We start from the raw sequence: 15,844 nt of genomic DNA, 5'->3' as shown, positions 1-15,844 counted from the left end.
TCCGGAAGGCCAAAGTTAGTTACTTTAACCTCTTGACGCTAGGGGTCAGATTTTTTTAAAATAACATTCCCAAGGTAAACGGACTATTTCTCAGGTCCAGATCGTAGAATATGCATATAATTTACAGATTAGGATAGAAAACACTCCAAAGTTTCCAAAACTGTCAAAATATTGTCTGTGAGTATAACAAAACTGATTATGCAGGCAAAAACCTGAGAAAATCTAACCCGGAAGTGATTTTTTATTTTTTATCTGTGTTTCCTGGCCCGTCTTTCTTCCATTTAAAGTAATATTTTGTGCCCTGCAATTCAGCGGTTGTTTAGGAAAATGATCCCGTAAAAGGGATCCGTAGCGCAGAGAAGTTAAGGAGCAGTTCTCTCTCTGTGGGTCTAACCCCAAGAAGTTCTGGAAAAAGGTTAAAGACTTGGAGAATAAACCCTCCTTCTCACAGCTACCCATGTCCCTTAAGGTTGATGATGTGGTTGTTACTGACAAGAAGTACACGGATGAGCTCTTTAATCACCACTTCATTAACCTCTTTAGGCTAGGGGGCAGTATTTTGACGTCTGAATGAAAAGCGTGCCCAAAATAAACTGCCTGTTCCTCAGGCCCAGAAGCTAGGATATGCATATAATTGGTAGATTTGGGAAGAAAACACTCTAAAGTTTCTAAAACTGTTAAAATAATGTCTGTGAGTATAACAGAACTGATATGGCAGGCGAAAACCCGAGGTCAAACCATCCAGAAAAAAATAAATTCAGCCCACCACTGTTTCCAATGGCTGTCATGTTTAATATGAGGCGAAAACCTCCCAGATTGCAGTTCCTAGGGCTTCCACTAGATGTCAACAGTCTTTAGAATGAGTTTCAGGCTTGTTTTTGGAAAAATGAGCTAGAATTTGTAGTTTTTCTAAGTGGCTCCCATTTTGGCTGTAGTGTTTTCATGCACGTAGATGAGAGCACGTTCATTGTTGTTTATCTCTGGTAAAGACAATAACGATTCTCCGTCCTAAATTTTATCGTTTATTTACGTATTAGGATACCTCAGTTATTTTTTTATTTAATTATCCCCTTTTCTTCCCAATTTTCGTGGTATCCAATCGCTAGTAATTACTATCTTGTCTCATCGCTACAACTCCCGTACGGGCTCGGGAGAGACGAAGGTCGAAAGCCACGCGTCCTCCGAAGCACAACCCAACCAAGCCGCACTGCTTCTTAACACAGCGCGCCTCCAACCCGGAAGCCAGCCGCACCAATGTGTCGGAGGAAACACCGTGCACCTGGCCCCCTTGGTTAGCGCGCACTGCGCCCGGCCCGCCACAGGAGTCGCTGGAGCGCGATGAGACAAGGATATCCCTACCGGCCAAACCCTCCCTAACCCGGACGACGCTAGCCCAATTGTGCGTCGCCCCACGGACCTCCCGGTCGCGGCCGGCTGCGACAGAGCCTGGGCGCGAACCCAGAGACTCTGGTGGCGCAGCTAGCACTGCGATGCAGTGCCCTAGACCACTGCGCCACCCGGGAGGCCCCAGGGTACCTGAGTTTTGATTATAAACGTTGTTTGACTTGTTTGGAGAAGTTTATTGGTAACGTTTGGGACTCATTTTGTATGCATTTTGAAGGAGGGAAACCGGTGGATTATTGAATGAAGCGCGCCAGCTAAACTGAGTTTTTGGGGATATAAAGAAGGACTTTATCGAACAAAAGGACCATTTGTGATGGGACCTTTTGGAGTGCCAACAGAAGAAGATCTTCAAAGGTAAGACATTTATTTTATCGCTATTTCTGACTTTTCTGACTGGCGCACGTGCCTGGTTGAATTTTTTTTTTAATGCTTTTGTGTGTGGGGCGATGTCCTCACAAAATCGCACAGTGTGCTTTCGCCGTAAAGCCTTTTTGAAATCTGACACAGCGGCTGGATTAACAAGAAGTTAAGCTTTTTTCTGATGTATGACACTTGTATTTTCATGTATGTTAAATATGACTATTTCTGTAATTTGAATTTCGCGTTCTGCAATTTCACCGGATGTTGTCGAGGTGGGTCTCTAGCGGAACGCCTGCGCCAGAAAGGTTATCAAAAGTGTTGGAAAAACTTGTCAATAATCAACTGACTGGCTTTCTTAATGTCTATAGTATTCTTCCGGGTATGCAATCTGGTTTCTGCTCAGGTTATGGATGTGTCACTGCAACCTTAAAGGTCCTCAATGATGTCACCATTGCCCTTCATTCTAAGCAATCTTGTGCTGCTATTTCTATTGACTTGGCCAAAGCTTTTGATACGGTAGACCATTCCATTCTTGTGGGCCGGCTAAGAAGTATTGGTGTCTCTGAGGGGTCTTTGGCCTGGTTTGCTAACTACCTCTCTCAAAGAGTGCAGTGTATAAAGTCAGGAAATCTGCTTTCTCAGCCACTGCCTGTCACCAAGGGAGTACCCCAAGGCTCAATCCTAGGCCCCACGCTCTTCTCAATTTATTTCAACAACATAGCTCAGGCAGTAGGAAGCTCTCTCATCCATTTATATGCAGATGATACAGTCTTATAAAAAGCTGGCAAATGTCATGTGGTTTGGTAAGAAGAATGACATTCTTCCCACAGGTGTTATTACTACCTCTGAGGGTTTAGAGCTTGAGGTAGTCACCTCATTCAAGTACTTGGGAGTATGGCTAGACGGTGCACGGTCCTTCTCTCAGCGCATTTCAAAGCTGCAGGCTAAAGTTAAATCTAGACTTGGTTTTCTCTATCGTTTCCTCTTTCACCCCAGCTGCCAAACTAACCCTGATTCAGATGACCATCCTACCCGTGCTAGATTACGGAGACATAATTTATAGATCGGCAAGTAAGGGTGCTCTCGAGCGGCTAGATGTTCTTTACCATTCGTCCATCAGATTTTCCACCAATGCACCTTATAGGACACACCACTGCACTCTATACTCCTCTGTAAGCTGGTCATCTCTGTATACCTGTTGCAAGACCCACTGGTTGATGCTTATTTATAAAACCCTCTTAGGCCTCACTCCCCTCTATCTGAGATATCTACTGCAGCCCTCATCCTTCACATACAACACCCATTCTGCCAGTCACATTCTGTTAAAGGTCCCCAAAACACACACATCCCTGGGTCACTCCTCTTTTCAGTTCACTGCAGCTAGTGACTGGAACGAGCTGCAACAAACACTCAAACTGGACAGTTTTATCTCAATCTTCATTCAAAGACTCAATCAAGGACACTCTTACTGACAGTTGTGGCTGCTTTGTGTGATGTATTGTTGTCTCTACCTTCTTGCCCTTTGTGCTGTTGTCTGTGCCCAATAATGTTTGTACCATGTTTTGTGCTGCTACCATGTTGTGTTTCTACCATGTTGTTGTAATGTTGTGTTGCTACCATGCTGTGTTGGCATGTGTTGCTGCCTTGCTATGTTGTTATCTTAGGTCTCTCTTTATTTAGTGTTGTGTTGTCTCTCTTGTCGTGATGTTTGTTTTGTCCCCGCCTTTTGCCTTTTGGTAGGCCGTCATTGTAAATAAGAACTGACTTGCCTAGTTAAATAAAGGTTAAATATATATATTTTTAAATGCTTAATTTAAAGTTATTAATGTAACTTTAGTTGTTCTACGTTGGGCTATATGTTTTGATTTGTAATACATTGTAAGGCTGCATGATGCGACTCTAATGATGATTTGAAAAAAGTCACTTGAAAGGCATTTTTTGTGTGGGCTGTACACACTCCAATAGTCTCTCAATCACAATTTGACAAGCACTTGATAATGCCTCGAATTTCACGGCAGCAACCCTTTCTGGCCGTACTGCACCCTAAAATAATCCATGCATTTTGCAGCCCGGATTGCTGTGTTGGGGCCTTCTCCCTGAGTGTGCTGCGCAATCCGAAGCACCTCTCACTCACATGGTTCCCCATCACGTTTGATTGGGCCTTTCTCACAGGCTACAAGTGAAGACAGACATATTGGGACGCAACTGCGCGCAATTCCGAGGTGCATATTTAAGATATTGGAAGAACTGTCCACATTTACTTTCATCAGCCATCAAGATAAATAGGCCTAACAAACAGCAAAAGCACTAATCTATGTCAATCTATTATATCCCCCATAGTACAAAAGTTGACCGCTTCTATTCTTTGTGAGAAATAAATATTCCAATAGTCTGGGACAGTTGTGGGATGTGATAGATCCCAAATTAATACAACCACTAGCATCAACAAAAACTTTTTTTATGCAATGTGGCTGACACAACAGATCAGAACGTTTAACTTAAAATGCTGATAAACTATTAGGCTATTTCTTCACATTATAAGCACAGCAATGCACACATGGTAGTAGGCTACAACCGCAAATGTTCCATTAGCGGAAAAAAACATGATCAAAAGTGACCGCAAATGCAATTATGCATGTAATGCTTTTATTATAAAGGTGCATTTTTATGGTGAAAATGATCTTCCCCAAACTTGAAACTCACGTGTTCTCTAGCGGGTACTTATAGGCAGAAAGGCCAGGCGGTTCTAGTGTTAAATGGGATTTTTAACTAATAACCATTTGCTCGCTACAACCTGCAATGTTCTAATACAGTGAATCTACACCACCAGATCAGTGAGCATGAAAGAGATATTCAACAGGCTTATTGGCAAGAACGCATTTCTGAACTTTGCTAAAAGCTTCCCAGAAACCAGTAAATAATTGTACAATTATCCTCAGTCAGGGGGAGTTTATATACAGTGGGGAGAACAAGTATTTGATACACTGACAATTTTGCAGGTTTTCCTACTTACAAAGCATGTAGAGGTCTGTAATTTTGATCATAGGTACACTTCAACTGTGAGAGACGGAATCTAAAACAAAAATCATGGAGCATGGAGCCCCAGACCGAGGGTGATTGACCGTCATCTTGAACTTCTTCCATTTTCTAATAATTGCGCCAACAGTTGTTGCCTTCTCACCAAGCTGCTTGCCTATTGTCCTGTAGCCCATCCCAGCCTTGTGCAGGTCTACAATTTGATCCCTGATGTCCTTACACAGCTCTCTGGTCTTGGCCATTGTGGAGAGGTTGGAGTCTGTTTGATTGAGTGTGTGGACAGGTGTCTTTTATACAGGTAACGAGTTCAAACAGGTGCAGTTAATACAGGTAATGAGTGGAGAACAGGAGGGCTTCTTAAAGAAAAACTAACAGGTCTGTGAGAGACGGAATTCTTACTGGTTGGTAGGTGATCAAATACTTATGTCATGCAATAAAATGCAAATGAATTACTTAAAAATCATACAATGTGATTTTCTGGATTTTTGTTTTAGATTCCGTCTCTCACAGTTGAAGTGTACCTATGATAAAAATTACAGACCTCTACATGCTTTGTAAGTAGGAAACCTGCAAAATCGTCAGTGTGTCAAATACTTGTTCTCCCCACTGTATATCACCACCAATGTAAAACTAGCAGTGCTCGCAGACACTTGACATAGAGTATACAAGAGGATTTGAACTTGCAACCTATTGGTCAGGAGTGAATCGATGTTTCTGCAGTGCCACCTTGTTCATACTTGTTGCTTGGAACATACAGTACCAGTCAAAGTTTCGACATGTTTACTCATTCAAGGGTCTTTCTACATTTGTACTATTTTCTACATTGTAGAATAATAGTGAAGACTTCAAAACTATGAAATAACACAAGTAGTAACCAAAAAATACATAAACAAATCAAAATACAGTATATTTTAGATTTGAGCAAGTTTCATCATAGCACTTAATGGTTTTTGCGACTGCACTTGAAGAAACTTTCAAAGTTCTTGAAATGTTCCTTATTGACTGACCTTCATGTCTTAAAGTAATGATGGACTGTCGTTTATCTTTGCTTATTTGAGCTGTTCTTGCCATAATATGGACTTGGTCTTTTACCAAATATGGATATCTTCTGTATACCAACCCTACCTTGTCACAACACAACTGATTGGCTCAAATGCATTAAGAAGGAAATAAATTCCAGAAATTAACTTTTAACAAGGCACACCTGTTAATTCAAATGAATTCCAGGTGACTACCTCATGAAGCTGGTTGAGAGAATGCCAAGAGTGTGCAAAGCTGTCATCAAGGCAAAGGGTGGCTACTTTGAAGAATCTCAAATATAAAATATATTTAGATTTCTTTAACACTATTTTTGTTACCACATGATTCAATATGTTATTTAATAGTTTTCGTGTCTTTACTATTATTCTACAATGTAAAAAATAGTAAGAAAAAACCCCTGGAATGAGTAGGTATGTCCAAACGTGACTGGTACTGTATATTAACACACTCTCAAAACATATGGGTATGGTTAGGGTACAGTGGGGTACAAAAAGGTCAAAGGCACACTTCACAGCTACACATATAAACTCACAAGGTACAGTTCAGTACCTTGTAGGTATGGGAGATTTTTGTACCCAATATTTTGAATATAAGGTACAATCATCACTGCTTTAAAATATAGGTGGGGGAAATGTACCGGTTGGATTTCAGTAGCATACTTGGGGATGTGGTTAAATATATGTGTATTTGTGCCAACCATCAGTGGAAGTGTTGGAGCAGTTTAATAACCACCCCTTTTTCAATTTTCGCCAAAAATGGCATACACAAATTTAACTGCCTGTAACTCAGGACCTGAAGCAAGGATATGCATATTCTTGATACCATTTGAAAGGAAATACTTTGACGTTTGTGGAAATGTTAAATTAATGTAGGAGAATATAACACATTAGATCTGGTAAAAGATAATAAAAATAAAAAAACGTGCATTTAAATGTTTTTTTTACCATCTTTGAAATGCAAGAGAAAGGCCATAATGTATTATTCCAGCCCAGGTGCAATTTAGATTTTGGCCACTAAATGTTGTATCAAGTCTGCCCGAATGTGCCTAATTGGTTTATTAATACATTTTAAATGTCATAACTGTGCACTCTTCTCAAACAATAGCATGCTATTATTTCACTGTAATTGCTACTGTGAATTGGACACTGCAGTTAGATTAACAAGAATTTAAGCTTTCTGCCAATATCAGATATGTTTATGTCCTGGGAAATGTTCTTGTTACTTACAACCTCATGCTAATCACATTAGCCTACGTTAGCTCAACCGTCCTGCGGGGGACCCACCGATACTGTAGAGGTTCAGTTTAAGCGTTTAATAGTTATGCCGATGCAAGTCGAACATTTGACACTGTTCAGCATACATTGGAAGAGAATGTGTAAGTAAAGAGGCACACTTATGTAAAAGTGATATTTCAGTTTTTTATTTTCAATAAATTTGCAAAAATGTCTAAAAACCTGTTTTTGCTTTGTCATTATGGGGTATTGTGTGTAAAAAAAAGAAATCTTATTTACATAAGTATTCAGATTATTTCCTACAAGACCCGAAATTCAGCTCAGGTGCATCCTGTTTCCATGGATCATCCTTGAGATGTTTCTACAACTTGATTGGAGTACACATCTGGTAAATTCAATTGATTAAACATGTTGAAAAGCACACACCTGTCTATATAAGGTCCCACAGTTGACAGTGCACGTCAGAGCAAAAACCAAGCCATGAGGTCGAAGGAATTGTCCATAGAACTACGAGACAGGATTGTGTCGAGGCACAGATCTGAGAAAGGGTAGGAAAAACATTTCTGCAGCATTGATGGTCCCCAAGAACACAGTGGCCTCCATCATTCCTAAATGGAAGAAGTTTGGAACCACCAAGACTCTTCCTAGAGCTGGCCACCCGGCCAAACTGAGCAATAGGGGGAGAAGGGCCTTGGTCAGGGATGTGACCAGGAATCCAATAGTCCCTCTGTCAGAGCTCCAGAGTTCCTCTGTGGAGATGGAAGAACCTTCCAGAAGGACAACCATCTCTGCAGCACTCCACCAATCAGGCCTTTATGGTAGAGTGGCCAGATGGAAGCCACTTCTCAGTAAAAGGCACATGACAACCCTCTTGGAGTTTGCCAAAAGGCACCTAAAAAACTCTCAGACCACGAGAAACAAGATTGAACTCTTTGGCCTGAATGCCAAGCGTCACATCTGGAGGAAACCTGGCACCATCCCTACGGTGAAGCATGGTGGTGACACCATCATGCTGTGGGGATGTTTTTCAGCGGCAGGGACTGGGAGACTAGTCAGGATCGAGGGAAAGATGAAGGAGCAAAGTACAGAGAGATCCTTCATGAAAACCTGCTTCAGAGCGCACAGGACCTCAGACTGGGGCGAAGCTTCACCTTCCAACAGGAAAATGACTCTAAGCACAGAGCCAAGATAACGCAGGAGTGGCTTTGGGACAAGTCTCTGAATGTCCTTGAGTGTCTCAGCCAGAGCCCGGACTTCAATCCGATCGGACATCTCAGGAGAGACCTGAAAATAGCTGTGCAGCTATGCTCCCCATCCAACCTGACATATCATCAGAGGATCTGCAGAGAAGAATGGGAGAAACTCCCCAAATACAGGTGTACCATGCTTGTAGCGTCATACCCAAGAAGACTCGAGGCTGTAAAAGCTGCCAAAGGTGCTTTAACAAAGTACTAAGTAAAAGGTCTGAAAAAAGTTTTTGCTTTGTCATTATGGGATATTGTGTGTAGATCGATGAGGGAAAAAAATGATTTAATACATTTTTGAATAAGGCTGTAACATAACAAAATGTGGAGAAGGTCAAGGGGTCTGAATACTTTCGAATGCACTATATACAAAAGCATGTGGACACCCCTTAAAATTTGTGGATTTGGCTATTTCAGCCACACCTTTTGCTGACAGGTATATAAAATGGAGCACACAGCCATGCAATCTCCATAGACAAATATTGGCAGTAGAATGGCCTTACTGAAGAGCTCATTGACTTTCAACGTGCACCGCCATAGGATGCCACCTTTTCAACAAGTCAGTTAGTCAAATTTCTGCCCTGCTAGAGCTGCCCCGGTCAACTGTAATTGCTGTTATTGTGAAGTGAAAACGTCTAGGAGCAACAACGACTCAGCCGTGAAGTGGTAGATCACACAAGCGTATAGCGAGAAAAATTGTCTGCAACACTCTCTACCGAGTTCCAAACTGCCTCTGGAAGCAACGTCAGCACAATAACTGTTCGTCGGGAGCTTCATGAAAAGGGTTTTCATGGCCGAGCAGCTGCACAGCAGCCTAAGATCATCATACGTAATGCCAAGCGTCGGCTGGAGTGGTGTAAAGCTCGCCGCCATTGGATTCTGGAGCAGTGGAAACGCGTTCTCTGAAGTGATGAATCACACTTTACCATCTGGCAGTCTGATGGATGAATCTGGGTTTGGAGGATGCCAGGAGAACGCTACTTGCCCCAATGCGTAGTGCCAACTGTAAAGTTTGGTGGAGGAGGAATAATGGTCTGGGGCTGTTTTTCATGGTTCGGGCTAGACCCCTTAGTTCCAGTGAAGGGAAATCGTAACGCTACAGCATACAATGACATTCCAGACGATTCTGTGCTTCCAACTTTTTGGCAACAGTTTTGGGAAGGCCCTTTCCTGTTTCAGCATGACACAAAGCGTGGTCCATAGAGAAATTATTTGTCGAGATCGGTGTGGAAGAACTTGACTGAACTGCACAGAGCCCTGACCTCAAACCCAACAAACACCTTTGGGATGAATTTGAACGCCGACTGCGAGCCAGGCCTAATCTCCCCCAACATTAGTTCCTGACCTCACTAATGCTCTTGTGGCTGAATGGAGGCAAGTCCCCCCAGTAATGTTCCAACATCTAGTGGAAAGCCTTCCCAGAAGAGTGGCGGCTGTTATAGTAGCAAAGGGAAGACCAACTCCATATCAATTGCCATGATTTTGGAATGAGATGTCTGACGAGCAGGTGTCCACATACATTTGGCATGTGTAGTGTATGTCAAATATGTATGTTGAAAACACTGTATGTTAAAAGCACTGTATGTTTATCATAAAGACTTATTTTTGTTTGCAGGACAAATGTGAAAATCCACATTTGAAACTGAAATATCCTCAAGTCCTCCAAAAACACATGGTTCACATGTGATCTTTCCATGCCACAGTCAGAGCCGGTGACAGGTGGGACTGATGACGTTACAGTGTGGCAAGGGTACGGCAGGTTGGTGACCCTCTCATAGTCCCCTCACAAGCACACACATCCCCAGTAAATACACTATGCATGGAATGGCATTTAAAAAGCCTCAGTGAATGAATCTCTTAATACTAGAGCACTCCGTGACCAGGCACACTGTTCAACTCCACACACTCAAACATGCACACACTCTCTGACTAACCCTAATAAAGACAGAAAGAGAGAAAGACAGAGAGAGAGAGGCAGAGAGAGAGAGAGAGAGGCAGAGAGAGAGAGGCAGAGACAGAGAGAGAGAGAGAGAGAGAGAGAGAGAGAGAGAGAGAGAGAGAGAGAGAGAGAGAGAGAGAGAGAGAGAGAGAGAGAGAGAGAGAGAGAGAGAGAGAGAGAGAGAGAGAGAGAGAGAGAGAGAGAGAGATGAGTGTCAAGTTATTGTGTCTGGGAGAGGTAAGAATGTTGAGGGGAAATAATGGATGTTTTCAGTTATACAAAAGGTGTAATGATTTCGCACTGAAAAATATGTCGCATAAAGCGTAGTTCATCTTTAAATGTTTGTATTCTTTTCACCGAATCAGGGATAGCGGAACAGAATAGCGTACTGTTATGGAACAGAATCCATTAGTATTGTACTGTGGAGAGACTCAGTTGCTCGGGATGCTACCCAGCTCTCTACTCTACACAGCAATCCAACTATTCAGCCAAACTATTCACAGTCAAACTTTGTTCTTGTTTGCTCAAGGAAAAGAAGCAAATGCTACCTCTGTACCCAAGCCAAAACGTGTGCTGTCTGTGGCGTTTTATACTGAAAAGGAGTCTTGCTCTCACTATGTAGCAATGCAGATGATTCAATTTGCTCAGGACAAGATGCCACTGCCATCGCAACACAATGTGTGAGCACTGATGAGTTGTTCAGCTTGTGTTTGCGTCTGTATTGAGCACTGTGTACACCTGTAGACTCCTTCTCTAAGATGTGTAATGATTCTAAAGCTGCTCCAGCTCTTTGCACTGACACTAATATAACAGGAGTGCCATGACCAAGACAATATAGCAATATAGAGAATATTAGCCTCCTGAGCTGAAAAGTCTATATATTTTCCCTGCCCACCATATTTCTGTGTTGCTGTGTCACCTGGGTTGGATAGGACATTGCAAGCAGACGAAGAGGGATATGTTAAGCTTATGAAGCACTATAGCAATAGTAAAACACTATAGAGTATGTGTCCAGGGCCCACCATTTAGGGAATATGGTGTCGTTTGGGACAAATCCCTGGTCTATTCCCCTTACTGTTGTTCCAAGTTACAGCAGTGAAGTTCCCGACTCTAATACAACACTCACATGTCCACACCCCTCCTTCTTACGCCTGCTATTTAGTTAGCGAGCCCAGCTTGTCCCCTACCCCTCTAGACAAGGAATATTATTGGATTGAACTCATGTTAATTTGTTCGGAGCTGGCATGAAATTGTTTCTGTTAATAAAAAATATACACGCTCGGTGGCGGTGGCAGGGCCAGGGCCGAGGCACGAAGAAGATTACTGGTTTTAAGTCAGAGGAGGAGAAGATGAGGCGAGGAGAGGGCCTGACAAGAGTAGAGCGGAGAGGGGCTTAGAGAGGCTGTTAAGGCAGCGTGTCTGTATGTGAATTCACTGCTTCTCTCTGATAGCTAAAGTGGAGGGGAGTTAAAAGGCAAGGCCAGATGTGCTCTTTACAGCTCCATACATACACTCCTCTTCCTCTTCCTCCACCTCCTCCTCCTCCCTCCATTGCTCTGATGTCTTTTATTCACTCCAGCTTTCAAACTCTCTCTCTCTCTCTCTCTCTCTCACCCTTTATCTCTCTTTCAACACACAAACACACATGGAAACACACAAGTATTCACGCAAGCACGCAAACAGAAATGCATGTGTCATGTGCGTGCGAACACGCAAGCACACACACACACACTTCGATATCGATCAGTGGCCTGAGGACAGAAGGTTGCGTGTCCTGGTGTCTGTGTGTGAGTCTTTAAAACAGTGTTGATCACCAGAGACCTTGCATAACCTCATTACCATAAGGCTGGCGTTGACCTTCCCACTGCCCATCTCCCCTTACCTGTCACTGGGGAGGACATTGTGAGGGATGGGGGGCCACTACAAACACATGGACACATGCACGGACACACACTCAATCACACACTCAAACATCCGATAACACACACACACAAACAAACTCACACACACTAAATCACCCAGTCAATCACCCAATAACATACACACATTCACCCAATAACACAGACACACTCAATCACCCAATAACACACACACACACTCAATCACCCAATAACACATACACACTCAATCACCCAATAACACACACACACACTCAATCACCCAATAACACACACACACACACACACACTCAATCACCCAATAACACATACACACTCAATCACCCAATAACACACACACACACACACACACACACACACACACACACACACACACACACACACACACACACACACACACACACACACACACACTCAATCACCCAATAACACACACACACTCAATCACCCAATAACACACACACACACACACACACACACACACACACACACGCACACACACACACACACACACACACACACACGCACACGCACACGCACACGCACACGCACACGCACACGCACACACTCAATCACCCAATAACACATACACACTCAATCACCCAATAACACACACACACACACACTCAATCACCCAATAACACACGCACACTCAATCACCCAATAACACATACACACTCAATCACCCAATAACACACACACACTCAATCACCCAATAACACACACACACACACACTCAATCACCCAATAACACACACACACTCAATCACCCAATAACACACACACACACTCAATCACCCAATAACACATACACACTCAGTCACCCAATAACACACACACACTCAATCACCCAATAACACACACACACATACTCAATCACCCAATAACACACACACACACTCAATCACCCAATAACACATACACACTCAATCACCCAATAACACACACACACACACACACACACACACACACACACACACACACACACACACACACACACACACACACACACACACACACACACACACACACACACTCAATCACCCAATAACACACACACACACACACTCAATCACCCAATAACACATGCACACTCAATCACCCAATAACACATACACACTCAATCACCCAATAACACACACACACTCAATCACCCAATAACACACACACACTCAATCACCCAATAACACACACACACACTCAATCACCCAATAACACATACACACTCAATCACCCAATAACACACACACACACCCAATCACACACACACACACACACACACACACACACACACACACACACACACACACACACACACACACACACACACACACACACACACACACACACACACACTCAATCACCCAATAACACACACACACACTCAAGCACCCAATAACACACACACACACACACACACTCAATCACCCAATAACACACACACACACTCAATCACCCAATAACACATACACACTCAATCACCCAATAACACACACACACTCAATCACCCAATAACACACACACACTCAATCACTCACACACTCAATCACCCAATAACACAGACAGACAATAGCCTGTCTAGTAATTAGGAGCATTGGTCCCGCTAAGATGTGAGCCATTATGTTTTCCATCTGTGTATTGGTCCTGATGCCCTGACTGGTACTGCTGTGTTCTCTCTGTCCGTGTTTTTATCTCCCTGAGGCATTGTAGAGAGCAGCAAGCAGCTCCATCAACACTAGACCTTTGTTCACCTCAGTCCAGTGTGCGGTGTAACAGGCGTATGTATATATGTCAGCTCACCGCCTCAACGTTCCATTTACACCTCCAACAGAGCACACCACTTCTAGAGATAAGACCAGAGCTTGCCACATGATTAAGATCTCCCAGTTGACATTAAAGAGTCTCTCTCTCTCTCTCTCTCTCTCTCTCTCTCTCTCTCTCTCTCTCTCTCTCTCGCTCTCTCTCTCGCTCTCTCTCTCTCTCTCTCTCTCTCTCTCTCTCTCTCTCTCTCTCTCTCTCTCTCTCTCTCTCTCTCTCTCTCTCTCTCTCTCTCTCTCTCTCTCTCTCTCTCTCTCTCTCTCTCTCTCTCTCTCTCTTTCTATAGGGGTATATAAAGTATACAGTGGCAGTACTCACCTGTACTCCAATGAGAACCGTGTGAGCTCAGTGCCATTATGGATCCATTTGAACTCCAGGGGCCAGCTCCCCTCCGCCATACATGTCAACACCAGCCTGTTACGCTCCAGGTGCAACTGGCTCCGTACCGGCTCCGTCTTAAAGTAGGGCGGCACGTCATCTGGAGGGAGGGAGGGGTTCACATATTATAAACTGTGTGGTTCAGACTGTATACCACGGGTATGACAACAAAAACTTTTTTTTTTACTGTTCTAATTACGTTGGTAACCAGTTTATAATAGCAATAAGGCACCTCTGGGGTTTGTGGTATATGGCCAATATACCACACCTTCTCGAGCATTCTTGCTTAATTATACAGCAAATTTATGTATGGGGACACACCTTCAGTTTCATTGTGTGATAGCAGAGATATGCTTGTGTGTCACCCAAGATAATCTGGACATGTTCCACTGCTCTCGCTCTCTGATCTGACTAGTAAGAGTGGGCTGCAGCCTGCCCTGCAGTAGCAGAGACACATGACAGATGGGGATTCATGAGTAGAGAGGAGCTCAGATATGTGGATTGGAGATATGGGTTCTCTGTGTGTCTGAACGGTTAAGCATGACATACTGTATCGCTTTCCCCAGCCCAAACAAGGTTAGATAGAAGACGAAAAAGAAGGGAAATTCTTTCCCCAGCCCAAACAAGGTTAGATAGAAGACGAAAAAGAAGGGAAATTCTTTCCCCAGCCCAAACAAGGTTAGATAGAAGATGAAAAAGAAGGGAAATTCTTTCCCCAGCCCAAACAAGGTTAGATAGAAGACGAAAAAGAAGGGAAATTCTTTCCCCAGCCCAAACAGGGTTAGATAGAAGACGAAAAAGAAGGGAAATTCTTTCCCCAGCCCAAACAAGGTTAGATAGAAGACGAAAAAGAAGGGAAATTCTTTCCCCAGCCCAAACAAGGTTAGATAGAAGATGAAAAAGACAAGGGAATTGCTTTCCCCAGCCCAAACAGGGTTAGATAGAAGATGAAAAAGACAAGGGAATTGCTTTCCCCAGCCCAAACAGGGTTAGAAAGAAGACGAAAAAGACAGGGAAATGCGTGAAATCCCTTCATCATTCTCTCCGTGCCTCTCCATTTCGCTCTGTCTCTTTTCTCTCTCTGTGTTTGTGAACATGTAGAAGCACAGAGTGAAGAGTACAGAGCACTGAGGATAGATCAGAATAGATGATGCTACACAGACACACATACACACACGCACACACACACAAACATACACACACAGTCTTGTATAACTAACCTTGTGGGGACACACAATTCAGTCAATTCGAACACACACACACACCTCCATCAAACCAGCTCCAAATTCACCTCACTGTCATACTCCCTGGTGGATGTGAAAGCTCACTCTTGATAGATGGTACTACAATTAACCCCTCGTGCTTGATGATGATTGTAAATATAGACCAATTTAATTGGATGGTTGGATAATCTAATTTTCAAATTAGCTAATAATCAAGAATTGAAATTAAACTGTCAAAATGATCTATTGGCTTGGTTTTTGCACTGCTATT

At 43.1% G+C, this 15,844-nt stretch overlaps 1 protein-coding gene across 1 annotated transcript in view; it reads right to left on the bottom strand.

The window, feature by feature from the left end:
• Nucleotides 1–14,442, bottom strand: part of sdk2b (sidekick cell adhesion molecule 2b) — a 143,175-nt gene extending 128,733 nt beyond the window's left edge. The window contains exon 1 of the mRNA XM_038975331.1: nt 14,291–14,442. Coding sequence (XP_038831259.1) covers nt 14,291–14,370 — 80 coding nt within the window. The 5' untranslated portion in view covers nt 14,371–14,442. The remainder of the gene's footprint in view (nt 1–14,290) is intronic.
• Between the last annotated feature and the right edge of the window lie 1,402 nt (nt 14,443–15,844).

The sequence above is a fragment of the Salvelinus namaycush genome, chromosome 35, assembly GCF_016432855.1.
Source record: "Salvelinus namaycush isolate Seneca chromosome 35, SaNama_1.0, whole genome shotgun sequence".
Classification (NCBI taxonomy): Eukaryota; Metazoa; Chordata; class Actinopteri; order Salmoniformes; family Salmonidae; genus Salvelinus; species Salvelinus namaycush.
This window is presented reverse-complemented; position numbering and strand designations above follow the sequence as displayed.